At 35.4% G+C, this 15,053-nt stretch overlaps 1 protein-coding gene across 1 annotated transcript; it reads left to right on the top strand.

Moving 5' to 3' along the window:
- The first annotated feature begins 282 nt into the window (after window positions 1-282).
- LOC137391532 (tRNA (guanine-N(7)-)-methyltransferase non-catalytic subunit wdr4-like) lies at window positions 283-6,698 on the top strand. Its single transcript, XM_068078036.1, has 3 exons — window positions 283-595; window positions 1,403-1,689; window positions 5,743-6,698. The coding sequence occupies exons 1-3, from the start codon at window positions 346-348 to the stop codon at window positions 6,334-6,336; spliced, it is 1,131 nt and encodes a 376-aa protein (XP_067934137.1). The 5' UTR covers window positions 283-345; the 3' UTR covers window positions 6,337-6,698.
- Window positions 6,699-15,053: the final 8,355 nt, after the last annotated feature.

The raw sequence follows: 15,053 nt of genomic DNA on the forward strand, positions 1-15,053 counted from the left end.
CACGTATTTATGGGCGGAGCTTGTTATGCCGATCGTGTTGTTTTCAAGACCGATATTAAAACGCTGTAAAAAAGCCTTCATTACTCTGAAAGTTAGTGGACTAATCTTTATTTTGAGTACAAAATTGGAATCAGCGTGTCTGATTCACCTAGTAACTACGATAAAAGTTGTTCGTGACAGTTATGGTTTAAAGCAATGAATGCTGGAAATTGATTCAACTGTAGGTTGAATATTTCTTAAAATTTACATCATGCGTTAAAAAATTCTTATTTTATAGGTTCACCTGTTAAAGGAATATCGAGGAATCTTTTCCTGTTTGTTAGAACCCTGCTCTGTTTCAACATCATGTATCCAGTAATCGCATGCACCGACAAATACTTGCTCGTGTCAACTCTTAATAAGACATGCCTGCTGTATGACCTAACAGCCGAAAAGCATCTCCCACTTGTTCTCGAATCCACTGCACAAAAGGAAAAGGAGGTGGATTTAGAAGCCAAGGGCGTGGTACTCCACGCTGCCTTCTCTAACAATAGTCTACATTTTGCTCTCTGCAATGACTACAAACAGCTTCTACTTTATTCCAGTACTACTCTTGGTAATTATTACGCATTGTGTAGTACGAATGAATGATGTAATAATGCGAGGCTACACTCTCACTGTGTTTCCATGCTTCAAATGGGTTCGGAGTTGCCCACTGCCAATGAATTCGCTACCTACCGTTTCAATGATTAACAGTTACACTATAGATATTTCCAAGATTGGCGATGTATTCCTCAAAACAAAATTTGTTAAAGTAGACTCTCTTTTGGGTCAGGATCACTTTTCAATTATCGCGGAGTCAACGAGTTGCACTAAGAATTAATGACTTCATCATCCTCGTATGAACCACCCTGGCCGGTAAATGTTTATGTAAAGGCAAAAATTCAAGCAGAAACATTAGCGAATAGCAGTGAAACGTTTTTGTAGCAGAGACCCGTGTGGTTGTGGACTAAAATGTGGTGAAATTTTTTTATCTCTTCTCGGGAGAGCTTAGCTATGTATTATTGATTCGAATCCATAAGCAGTGAGCGCTTGTATAATGTCGAATTTAGCAAAGCGAAATGACCTCAAATGCGTTTGGATTTTGCTTTTGTTACAATTCACAGCCGAAGCAACTTCAGCCCCATTCGAAGCATGGTAATGCAGTAAATAAACTCTTGCATTTTTATTCACTTGTATTCTTTTTTAGAACAACTTGCAGTAAAGCCAATGAGTTGGAATAGCAGTGTGTAGCCCTATCATGTCTCATCCATCACCGTTTTATCAGCATTGCATGGTCTCTATACAAAGACCAAAAAAACTTTCATTTAGATGTTAAGAAAGGACTCTGTCTTGCTATGAAACTTGCCGACTTGGTTGGTAGGTGAAAACAAATCCTCACCGTGGAAACTTTCAAGCACTAGATCTACGGCTAAAAAAGGGGTCAAGGTTGAGTTTGCACCAGATGACAAAAGCCTTGTGATAGCTGACAAACTAGGAGTAGTTACACAATACTCCGTGGATGATCCAGACAAGGAAGGAGTGATTTTATTAGGTCACATATCTGTCCTCCTTGACTGCAAATTCATCTGTTCTGGCCAGTATCTCGCTACTTGTGATCGTGATGAAAAGATACGCATCAGTTTCTACCCCAACACCTTTGAGATTCAGGTATAGTCCTACCTATAAAGCAAGCGTAAGGCTTATTTATGACCATTGATGTATTGTAGGCTTGTAGCAATATATGTGAATAGCTCAAATTTACTGTAAACATTGTAGAATGTTTACAGTAAGTTGCTGGAATGCATCTACCTATCTACGTTTATTTTGCCTTGAAACCCACCCTGTAGGCTACTTGACAAAAGCTAACCATTACTATTAAAGGTAGTAGTGGTTAGCTGTAACTACTACTACCTTTAGTAATGTAAATGACATTTCATTTACAGTGACATGTCACTGTAAATGACATGTCACTGTAAATGACATGTCACTGTAAATGACATGTCAATATTGAGTTGTCTTACCTTATCAAAAGAGTAAATAACTTCTACATTAATAAGTATCAAATAGAATTACTGTAAAACCTCTATTTGTATGTCATGGCGCTCTATTTGTCACCTCATCCTCTATGGTGTCGTTCAAATAGAGGCTGGCGTTGTATTCTTTAATCAGCTCATCAGAATTTTTAGAAGATAAATTTAACCCTTTTGCGAGCGAAGCGATAGTAATGTTGCTTATATTTTGCACTCTCCTTCGGCCAGATCGACATTAATGCTGTCGGCATCAGCATTTTTGCTAAAACATTTTTCATATGCGTCGAAGTATCAGACCGAGTTAAACATTGAACTACTTAATTTGTAAAATGTTGGCAGGGATACAGTTATTAATTATTTCAATGGTGTTGATTTCAAAGTTTAAAAGAAAAAACATAAAGCCTTGGAGTTAGAAAGCTGACATAACTTTTTATGTTTTAAAGATGTTTTTAGAGTTTTATAGTCAGAATACAATGGCTGCTATTACATCGTAGTTTTCCTGAAGAGTTCATGTATTCTCATCGATCATCAAAACACTTTAACGTCTTCTAATAAGATTGTAAACCACATTTTGGACGAATCTGAAAACAATGGATAGGATTTAGACCTTAGTGATTTCGAATCAAAGTGTAGTTCTGATGATTGTGATGGTTGATCTTCTCAGGTACACCGTCACTAAAACCATGGCAACCACTACAGCAACAACGAAAGAATTAATTGTTATTGATGTAACTAAGTCATTATTAATGTTGTGGACACTTCTACTGATCTCTTGGTATTATGGGTTCGTAATGATCAAAGAATGTCAAATAGTAGTGATCAAATAGAGCTAGTGTTCAATTAAAGGATGGTGTTGTATTTTTCATCCCTTCTTTTATAGTGGCATTCTATTAGACGTGGCATTCAATTGAAGGTGGCTTTCAAATATGTAGAGGTTTTACAGTATGTTATTATTAAGCAGTAAAATGACACAATTGTCACATTCAATTCATAAAACCATTTTATGTTTTTTGTCTAAATTGTTAAATTTAACATGAAAATGAGTGGTCAAGTCATTTACTTGGGGAATTTTGGGGGAATAAATTTAACCCATTTGTGGGCTAAGTGATGTCACCTTTATTTTGTACTCTCCTTCGGGCGGAGCCACATAAAACCTATTCGATACAAAAAATCTGCTAACTTCCAACATGCAGCTCTCTAAATAAACGCATTGGAAGCTGATAACTATATCTACCAGTTGATATCTATTGCTTGCAATTAACCTGCGATGATAGTTTAGCCAGTGCCCTGTTTTGCAATTAATTGGAGCTATCAATTTATTATTTTATTCTAAATTTGAAGGCATATTTTTATTTTATAACTAGATTTAACAATGTTGCATAAAAGTTCATTGGACTCATTGATATGTTTGCTACAGTTTGCAGCCAAAACTGGCTTTTGATGCGCAATAGAAGAGGAGTTACGAGCGTCGATCCCTTGTAAGCCGAGTTGAGATAACCGCAAGGACGCTCTCAAATAATATGCTATAAATCTGCAAATTTATAAGTTATATAATAATAATCTATCAAATGTTCCAAATATATATTCGAGAACAAATGACATATACAAACCATATTTATAATACATGCAGAAACAAAATTAACATTTTTGAAATAAAAATATGTGCATCATTAACTTGGCCAGTTGCGATCTGATTGTTGCTTGTTGTTCTTCCGGCCGTTCAAGACCTTCCACAATGTCTTTTGACCTCACAACTCCTTTTCTGCCCTGCTGAACTAGTCGATATTAGTGTCCAAACAAAACTTACGCATTTCAGTTTGCACAAATAATGATAAAATTTAAACTTTTAGCCTAAAGCAAGTTGTTCATATACCATCGTAAATGTAAACCGTTTTTCACATACGTCGAAGTATTAAGATCGCGTTAAACAAGGAACTACTATTACCCTGATACAGCTATTAATTATTTCTATGATGTTGTTTTCAAAGTTTTGACGAAATAACCAAAAAGGTTGGAAGAGTTGGAAAACGGGCTTCGATACAAATAGAAACAACAAAAGAATTATGATGTTATTGATGTAACTGAGTCATTAGTACAATTTTGTTGACACTTTTTGTACCGATCACTAGCTATTTGTGGTTCGTTAAGATCAAAGAATGTCAAAATGGTGGTCAAATGGGAGGGGGCGTTCAATTAACAGTGGAAAATAGTAGTTCACTTAGAGTCTTAGAGGTTTTACAGTATTGCATTTAAAGAATAATTAGGTAGCTAATAATTTATATTTTATATTTCTCTTTTACAATATCACCTTTGAGTTGGTAAACACCTAACAGATTGTATCAGCTTTAAAAAGACCGAAGAATTTTATATTGTCGTTGTCTGCAGTCCAGTAAACGGTTTTTTGTGAATAAATATCGTTACACCACATGGTAGTTTGACAGGTAGACAATGACACTAATTATATTGTGTTTGTGCGATGTATTGTCAAAATTTAATTATGATGTAAATAATTTTGTCACACTATTTCTATGTAATACCAGAATAATTTAAAAAAATCTGTGATACCTTCTCATGCCAAAACACCCTCTGGCAAAAACATCTTTTAATAAGTTTTAAAAATAGCTTGCAGTTTTTTTTATCAAACACCTTCAAGGTAAGGTAGGTGTAAGAAATTTCAAAGTAGGCTCGGGGTAAGGGTTTTCAAAACAGGGTAAGGGGTTTCAAAACAGACTCGGGGTAAGGGGATTTCAAGGCAGTCTCGGGGTAAGGGGATTTCAAGGCAGTCTCAGGGTAGGGGGTTTTCAAGGCAGTCTCAGGGTAAGGGGGTTTCAAGGCAGTCTCAGGGTAAGGGGATTCAAGGCAGTCTCGGTGTAAGGGGATTTCAAGGCAGTCTCAGGATAAGGGGATTTTAATGCAGTCTCAGAGTAAGGGGATTTCAAGACAGTCTCAAGGTAAGGAGATTTCAATGCAGTCTCGGAGTAAGGGGATTTCAAGGCAGTCTCAGGGTAAGGGGGTCTCAAGGCAGTCTCAGGGTAAGGAGATTCAAGAGTCTCAGGGTAAGGAAATTTCAAGGCAGTCTCAGGGTAAGGGGATTTCAAGGCAGTCTCAGGGTAAGGGGATTTCAAGGCAGTCCCAGGGTAAGGGGATTTCAAGGCAGTCCCAGGGTAAGGGGATTTCAAGGCAGTCTCAGGGTAAGGGGATTTCAAGGCAGGGTAGAAGTAAAAAGCTCTTGAGGGATCTATTAAATGTGTTGGTTTGATTGAATTCTTGTTGGACAAAGTGGATGTTTCAATGAAGCGCTTCTCTGACTGTGCTAGAAGCCTGCTCTTACATTGTAGCATGTTAGGAATGCAATGAGAATCTTATTCACAGACTAAAATTGTTTTGAGATAAACTAAATAAAATTGTTTTTACAGTACTTTATATTGAAAATTGTTAATACGCAAATATAAAAACAGGAATATTTAGACCTATGTTAAATATGTGCAATAACATTCTATTTGTATCACAAAATGGTTGATGTCTTTTTAAAAAAAAGGAAGACCACTATGGTTAAAAATTAAAGTTGTATGAATATATAAGAGACTCAATTGAAGTTGCTTTGACACAAACAGGTTGGTCATTAGGTCAGCAGGAAGCTGTTCTGTTGTAAAAGGTGCTCACGCGTGCCTGTTGTGGTGCTATGTTACAGGCCTTCTGTTTGGGGCATAGGAAGCATGTAACCTCACTAGCAGAGGCAGAACCATGGTTGGTGTCTGGTAGTGGTGATGGAACAGTCAAGCTGTGGGATCCTGAAACTGGCAAGCTTCTCAGTGAGCACCATTGCCATGGTGACAGAATAGTGCAGCAAATTGTATATATGAAAGAGGCGAAAAAAGTCATATGCTTGCTGAATGATTGCAATAGACTCCTTGGCCTCTCAATAGAATCTAACAGTGGCAATGCCTTTTTTCAAAAGCATGTTGAAGAAATGGATTTAACTGCTCCTGCTTTAGCTTTTTGTAAATATTCAGAGAATAGTTTGATCGTGTTAGTAAACAACTCCAAAAAACCTTTGGAGTCATTGTCGGTTGGAATTAATAGCAGTTCCGCTTTGCCATGCCTGTCTAGCATCTGCCAGCACTTGGAGTCTCTGTGGAGTAGCATGGCAGGAGCTGCTGATCTCCAGCGAGCCTTTCACGCCGATATCACCAAGATGGACATGCTCAGCATTGAGCAGAGTGGTAAAAAGCTCAAAGTCGACTCAACACATGCAAATAGTTCATGTTTACCTCAGCCAACTTGATTCATATAATAAAGGAGATGTGTTGGTCATGTCAATACATTGCATAAAAAAGCTCAAACTGATTTCTTGACAATGGAAAGACTGTTTTCAACTTTTGCACAGAGCATGCCTTTGTTAATATCATTTCGTTCAAATCTGGTTGTCTAAGTTTATGCAACATTTGGTAATGCTGCCGCTTATCAGCAACTGTGAAACCTAATACTATAGCATTCCATTTATTTTCATTCCTTGACCTTCACTTTTTTAATAACCCACATATTTTATGAATCAACTTTAATTTAGGAGTTGGAGGATTGTAATGGGAACAATATGATTTTTGAAGCTAACCCATTGTTGTGTATAAATGGGTGTTATGAATTTAAGGACAGCTTAAGTCTTGTTAGTCTCACAAGTTAATGATGCTCTCAGTTCTTTTAAAAATATTTCCAGCTGCAATAATACTAACAGTTTGCTAAAGTTGTTTCACTTTAGATTTCTGGTATGGAAAGCTATTAAATTAGCAGTCGTATGTATTGCGATAAGTTATTTAGAAGTAGGCAAGATTTTTGTAGCGTACTAAAATACTTGGTGTTAGATTTATTTTTTTGCGTAAACTTATTTTGAGTTTAATAATCAGGTGGCACTGGGAACACAGCCGCTATAAAATACACTAAAAATATGATAAGTGAAAATATCATTCATAAAAATGTCTTTGGGTGAGGTCCGAGCTAAAACTTGCTACATTGCAATCATCAACTGTTAAATATTACAAGTCATTGAGTTAAATGTATAGTCATAAAACAATTGTAGTTTTTCTGGTGTCATGTAATACTATTTAAAATTTCAATAGAACAGTATTTCAATAACAAGATTAATCCTCTTTATATATATACTACTGAATGCTTGGATTTGCACGGGTAATAAAATAATTTTCCAATGAATTTGAGTAACTTATCTGGGAAGCTAGTAACTTTCAAAATCTTTGCTATAATAAGATCTGTGTTTGAAGGTTAATAATTGTTTTGGGTAATAATCAAGCGGATTTTTTGTTGCTAAAATCGCTATAGCTGGACAAACCGGCAACATACAAACACTGAGATATATATATATACTGTATATGTGTATGTATTGCCTAAGCCTCCTGTTCACAACCATTACCAACTTTTCAATGCTAAGTTCATGTAGTAAAGTGTTAGTTGTATCATTCAAGTTAGAACTGCTTCTCAATGTGTTTCAGCTATGGCCCACCAATGAATCTGTACACTTGCCTTGTAGTAAAATTGTGTATCAGTTTCTTTAGAAGAGATGAAATTACATTCCTGTAAGTTTGCGCTAAAATGTACAAGTTTACTCAAGTTTGGTTAAAAAATACTACAAATATATAAAGTCAGGGAGTCAGCAACCTTTTTCATAAGAAAAATGCTGATTGCTTATGAATGAAATGCAGATGAAAGAGTGGTAGGATGATTTTCTGTTTTATAACAACAAAGTTGCCATTGCTACTGAATACTTTAATGCATTTCACAGAGAACGAAGCGAAGTTTAAATGGGCCCCTCGCCAGCATACAGGTAATAGCCAGTTTTAAAATGAGGCAGAATTTGAGTTACCCTTGTCATATCTAGAGGAAGTCTTTACTTTTTAAATATGTAATAAGTAGGACTGAAGGTTACTTAATAAGGCCTATCAACAAATGAAGTAACTGCGACATGAATATGTAAGTGAATACATACAAATATATATTTTATAGCAGCCACTATAGTATTCAATTTCGGCAAACGCAAAGAATAATTGATCGAAAATAAATGCAGTTAGTTCAGGCTTCAAAACTAATCATGTGCAACAATATGATGTTCAATAGCAACCAATAAAAGCACTGATAATATTACTAATGATTGGCCAAGCAGCTGTCTTATGTTTAGCATGTCCTATCTGATGACTAATCAAATCATTTGTTAAGTGGTGACAAAGGCAAGCAGTTGTGCGATGTCATTGTACCATCTATTGACTTTGTTACATTGCTGGTGAGTGACCTTTACACGACCTTATCGCTTTCAATTTATTTCTGTCATAATTGGTTATTATTGCTCTTTTATAACGATAATTGGATGCTGAATTGTATGCTTTTGTATAGCTAATGTGGTTTTTCAAATATGTATGGAGACAGTGCTTTCATTTTTTGTTTTACTAATAACGTTTAGCAAACAGCTAACTGTGTTAAGAGCAATTTAGCATGTTCATTGTACAGTATACAACCAAGAATTTTTAAGAAGTTTGAATAGACCAAAATGTGAAGATTGTCGCAGCCATTTTCAGCTGTTATTTTACGCATAGTTCACTCTGTTATAAAGTACTAGCTGTTATGTAAGTAGCTTTCTATTAATTTTAAAAACAATAATTAGTTCATAGAACAGGACATGTCTCACTTTGAAGAAAGATTTGGTAACATTTCTGATCAACCAAGGCAATGTTATAGAGCAGATATGACACAATTAACACAGACCGAGAGCTCACTGTTAACAGCAAGGATATTGAGAGTCAATGTCTGCTTATCTGTAGCCTACCATGTGTACTATTCTCACTTTACAACACTATTCATTTTCATCGCTGAACCTCCTATAACTGGCGAGGGCAATCTCACATCCCCCTTGTTTTGAAAAAAAAGCTTGAAGCAATGAAAAACGTGCCTATTCAAATATATGAAAATGATACGATATTGGAAGATCATTTTAAAAACAGTTTAACACTTTCGCATAGCAGCCACGTATAAAAACCACTCACTTTGTGATCTTTGACATTATTCCTACCTCTTCTGTACTATTATCTGATTGAAACGTGGTTCTTTTTTGGGTATGTGAAATGAGCAGATCGTTTGCAGGATTGATTCTTCTTGCATCCCACTAACAACAGCTTGCTCCCCTGGTCAGGAAGTTCCACCTTACAGCAAAGGTAGTAGTAGCCTCAGTACGTACTACCTCAGGTAAAAATGGTGGTCTCAAAAGAAGGATTGAGGAAACTAAAAAAATACTAAATAATTAAAGCCATGCTTGTCTTTTGCCTTTGACCCCTGACTTCTTAGAACTGCAAGTGGGACAAATTAAATTACACTATGAATTGTTGTCTTTAGACTGAGAGGGAAAAATTTCAACTGTTTGCATAGAAAGGCTAAGTTATAGGTATGTTTACATTATTGTAAAAACTTTCTTAAAAGATTCATAAATTAAATAAATGTATAATTAATTTATTAATATTTATTTGTTAATATTAAACTTAATTAATAAATAGATTTTCGTAAAGAGATACTCCGACTACTGTCCTTGTGCGACGGTGATTAAACTGAATCTCAAGTAGCTTCAGAAAGTACATCCAGGTGGCTAGAACTAGAGCCGAATTGTAGACATATTAACTTTCTTTATAGTTTGTCAAATATAACCTTGCAGTATACAAATGTTAAAGGAATGAAACAGAAAACCAAGCAAAATCATAGCACTCCAAATCAATGGTACATGTCATGAAAAAATATTTTTGTGTCTGAAACTACAACAGTAATATAAAAACTAATCTTACAATGACAATTGGCTAATTAAATACTGTATCCTCTGGGAACACTAAAGACAGCAGTCTAAATGAATAATGAATGAATAATGAATAATAACTGTTAGTATATGTATGAATAATAACTTAGTATATATAAGCTACAAGAGGCTGTTGTGAAACAAAGCTGACCAATCGTAGAATAACACATGATAATGCATTTTGAGCGATAGTTTCTCTTTCCTTGTAGTCTGATTTGATTTGATCCTAACTTTATTCCATCGACCATAAATGGCAAATGCAAATCAAGCCGTGTGGAGAAAACTTGCACCTGTGCAACCTTTTTTTCTTCATAACTTGTCGGAAACCTTTAGTCGTAGGAAAATTACTCCCATATTGTTTTTTAGTTCTTGTTTCTATTAGTGAGATGAAAAACATGGCTTTTGAATTTCTTTTACATTTGTGCCTTTAGCATCGCAAAAGCATATATGCAAGTGAGTTTTAGATGTATAATCACAAGGAACAGGTACAGTGTAGATGTTGTACAGGTAATATTTATACTTAAGTTAAACAAGCATTCAAACTGAAACCTTTAACACACCGTTTGGTTAATGGTTTGTTATGAATAGGAGATACGATAGTTAAAAAGCAGCTTTGCGTGATGGAAACTGAGTTCCTGTAACTGGCAGATAAAATCAGTGAAAATTCTGAAGAAATGTCTACTGTTGTCTATAGTGTAACATGATTGGCCAATCTCTAATATTGTCTATAGCATAACATGATTGGCCCATCTCTACTGTTGTCTATTAATAGCGTACATGATTGGCAGAAATGTCTACTGTTGTCTATAGGATAACATGATAGGCTAATAGGTTCTTTGTTTACCTTGAATTATTTGCGCAGAGCAGATGGTGCGTAGAAACAGCGCAAGTGCACTGACACAGAAGGGGTCAAGGATAAGAGTATAATGTAACTTGTTGTCATTCATTCATGAAATAGTATATAATAGTAACATATTTATTTAAAAAGAATAATTATGTGAAGGTAAAAGTAAATGTAATAAAAAGATTTGTTGGTAAACAACTCTGCTGTCTCCATATATTCAACCTATATAGGCATCGCTGTCACTAGAGATGGTCTAGCAATGCCTTTGTTCGGTTATCAAGGTGTGCTGTAACAATGATAGTTCTACTATAATAAAACAAAGGCAGATATATAATAAATTATAACAACACAAAAAATGATAAGTCTAAAGAATAACTGAATGCACTGATTTAACTACAGGCCAGAGAAAAATAATTTATAGCCCAACAGTGAGCCCAAGTGCTGTCCTTGACTTGCTTTGGGTGTTCATTAAACCTTTAGCATTGCTCTACTTGACAGGATATGAGCTCCGAGTCGAACATCTGGTGAGACTATTCACACTAAGAAATCTTACGGATTTAGTGATAAATATTTTATGCATTGCAAGTAGTTAATACCGGTAATTGCAATTAGCTAACAATTGCAAGTAGTTAATAATTGCAAGTAATAATTATTGAAAATAGCCAATGAAGAATCACTAACACTAAATTTATGTTAGTGGTTCACATTGCAGCAGTCTTTTTGAATTGCAATAGAATCACTTATATTATAAGTAAAATATATAGTAAACTGAGTTAGATATTAAATATATTTTCCTATTTGTTCATTTAAACTTCTTAATTACTTTCTCATATCAGTTTTACTAACCTGCGACTGTAAACATAAACTAATATAAATGATAAAGGTTTCGCTTGTGTAGTTTAGCTCTCAGATTGCTGGGACTATTAATTCATAATTTACCGATCATTGACCCTTTTTGTCTTTGACTTAACTGTAATAATCTTTTTCATGATATTTTAAATATTTTTTATGCGCCGCACATAACAAGCCAGTTTCTCTGCTTGGATGCATACAGAAATAATTTCACCTCTTTGCTCTTGTTTTTACAGCTCGAATGTGCAACTATCCTCCTCTTCCTCACAACATTCTACTCCAGACCCTCCAGACCACTCTATTATTTGTTCTCATTTTTTTCTGCTGTCTCCTTGTCAAGAGCTTCCTAGCTAAATGGCTGTCGATTCTCCTTTCTCACCAAATAAACCCGAACTGTAGAATGTTCTTACTCTCACAGCCCTTCTGAAACCATTAATCTTTAGTAGTTATGTCCCCCTACCCATTTTTATTTTTCAAGATTGATAATAGATTTTGTTGTTATTTCCTTTGTTCACATAAAATATAGTAACATCAAATAAATAGACAGATTGTATGCTTTAAGTTCTTTCGCTTGCTTATCTACTGCACAATCTAGTGTTTAGGAGGAGGAGTCAACCTACCCACAGTAAATAAGGTCACAGAAGTTTCCTGCTTAACTCGTTGAACCGTTGCCATTTTAACTCTTTGATGTGTATTTTTATGCCTTCTAAACATGTATTATTCACGCCTACGTTTTCTTGCTAGGGTCGGCGTTATGATTTAGGTTCTGCCCACACTCATTGTCAGCTGACCGACCCATCTGGACAAGTTCTTTGATTTGACAGTAATTGACATTTTCTAGCATTTTTAATCTAATTTTTAAATTTGCAAGCTAATTTTTGTTGTTAAACATACGTTTAATCGAATTCAAGTGGCCACATCAAATCATCTTTAATTAGGTTTTGTTTTTCCTTTCAGACATGACAGCAAATAGTATCTAGCTCTCTCCGCCCTTTTTATATCATTGATTGGGTGTGGGTTAAAATTAAATAACATAGCCTACTACACTCTCTTTGAAAATCAGAATGATTATTTGGTCAGTTTTTCTGGAGATTAGTAAAACTTTACAAGATTATACCCTAGCTAAGATATAATCTTGTAAAGTACACAGCTTACTTATCTTATATGAATACAGTGCTTACTAACTGATAGATACTTTTATTGTCCACTTTTCACTTCCACACCAAGTTTTCTTTCGGTAAGTTTTCATCATGTGATATGGTAATCAGGATCTATGGCCATTGCTCACACATAAGTAGCATGAATAATCAAGGAACGATGATACCTATTTTCATCACAATAAGTATAACGCTGAAAGCATAGTGTTACTGATGCTCGCGAACAGCCATGTCTACAACGCCTGACCTACAAACCCTGGTTGAGATTCAATTTCCAAATAAAGGTTCCTGGTGGTGACAGTAGTGACATCCAACCTTGAAATGATCTCTGCAATGGGACATGTCTCCAGTCATCAAGGTTCTCTTGTCATTGACTCAAATATGTTCAACTAAGATCACAGAACCATTGCATTGTGCAACAACGCTTTTAGAAAAACAGCGCAGCTTAGCCTCTGCTTGCGGTAAGCTAAACTGACACCATACTCCGTCGTAGAGGGTTTGCGCACACTGATGATAGGCTAGTCTGTAAAGACACACTGCCCACTGATCACAGTATAGTCACTTGTGTCCAAACACTTGTCACACATTTAACTTGAAGTTTTCCATACCAAATTGGATGATGGAGCCTGTTAGCTTCTCTATGTTTGTTGAAAACAATGACATAGAGCTTCCAAAGAATATAAGTAGTTTGCTCCGTAGCAAGCGGGTTGAGCTGATGATCAAACCGGACTCTGGAATTTTTTCAGCGAAGCAAAATAAGGGAAACCACATATCTATTACCTTCAGCCTAACATTTTAACATTGGGCATCAATGTATTGACTTTTAGATTCTACAAGAAAAGTAACTTTGGACTAATTGAGGCTTAATAAAATTTAATCAGTTCTAAATTCTTTGAAGCGTTCTGTAAACTCTCTCTCTCTCTAATATGCTGACTCTACATTTGGAGAGATTAGAGGTATTTTGCGATATTACGTTTTTCAGAATACTTAAAAACAAACTTCTATACAGTATGTTCTTCTCAACAACAGCTAATCAACACGCTACAAATGACAGAAGATCTGGAATGTTAGAATAAATGGGCTCACAAAAACATTGATGCTTCCACCAAAAACTAGTAGAAGGGTACGAAGATACTAGATACTAGATATGGTTTTAACAAATTGTTTCATTGTATGTTTAGCTTAGCAAGTGTATGTTCAGTTTAGCAATGTACACCACAATGCCGTAAGTGGAAAGCATGTAAAGCAATATGGGGATTTACCTGTCGTGGTATCATAAGGACACTAGTACTGAAACATGTCTAAAAACGTTTTTTTCTGAGTTACATTAAATTATTGAAAATCTGGCTGCCTACTTATGAGGTCTAAAGAAAATGGTTGCCCAACTGTTTTAGTTGAAACAACAAAAAACTATTTTACTTAGTTGATGGGTAAAAAGTATGGGATTACCCTCGAAAACCTAGTAAGAACAAATTAGACTCGGGTAACAATATAATATATTGTAGCACAGTTAGTGATCTTCCGTTGAATAGAAAGGGACACACGGATGACTCTATCAAACAATTGAATATGTAATGAATGCAGTAATCAAATGTCATATGTCCAGACTTGCGAGATAATTCAATCCGACAGCAGCGGAGAAAGCATTTTTAACCCTGATGCTGCACGTGCATCTAGGATAATACCATGTCAGCTTGGCAAGTTCATTGCGGTGTTTTCATTTTATTGTCATGTTTTTTGACAGATGAAGTCTGTGGCCTTGGTTACGCGCAAGTGTAATACATGACTGCTGGTCATTGATAACATTGCTTGGAAGGTTAACTTCAGACACACCGCTTTCATGGCCTGGGGCTACTTTGGTAGGTGCTTTTATTCTTCCATTCCGCTCAAATGTGCTTTAGAGAATATTAAATGAGTTTGCATAGTATTATCTTCTCTCATGACAAAAGTATAGGAAAATCTAGAGACTGTTTAGACAAAGTCTATTATAGTTTGTAGAGTGAGAATTATCAGACACTTCCTTTACATAGTTCAAGCTTTTCTCCTCTTACCATTTCCTTGGCCTAGACAGAGCCGTATAGCTTCACAGAGTCCTGCGACAAAAACCGGAAACCAAAACGCTTGTTTCTAAACAAACCCCATTGACATACTGATCTCTAATGGAATATTCTTACCCCGATCTCAATACCTCACTTTTTTGCATTTACTTTGCTTTTTTACAAAAATTATTGGTAGTTTCTTGTAGGAAATTTTTTCTTCTTTTAAACGGTGTACAATATAACAATCAATTTCAGAGTGACTGCCAATGGGAG

The sequence above is a fragment of the Watersipora subatra genome, chromosome 3 (genome assembly GCF_963576615.1).
Source record: "Watersipora subatra chromosome 3, tzWatSuba1.1, whole genome shotgun sequence".
Classification (NCBI taxonomy): Eukaryota; Metazoa; Bryozoa; class Gymnolaemata; order Cheilostomatida; family Watersiporidae; genus Watersipora; species Watersipora subatra.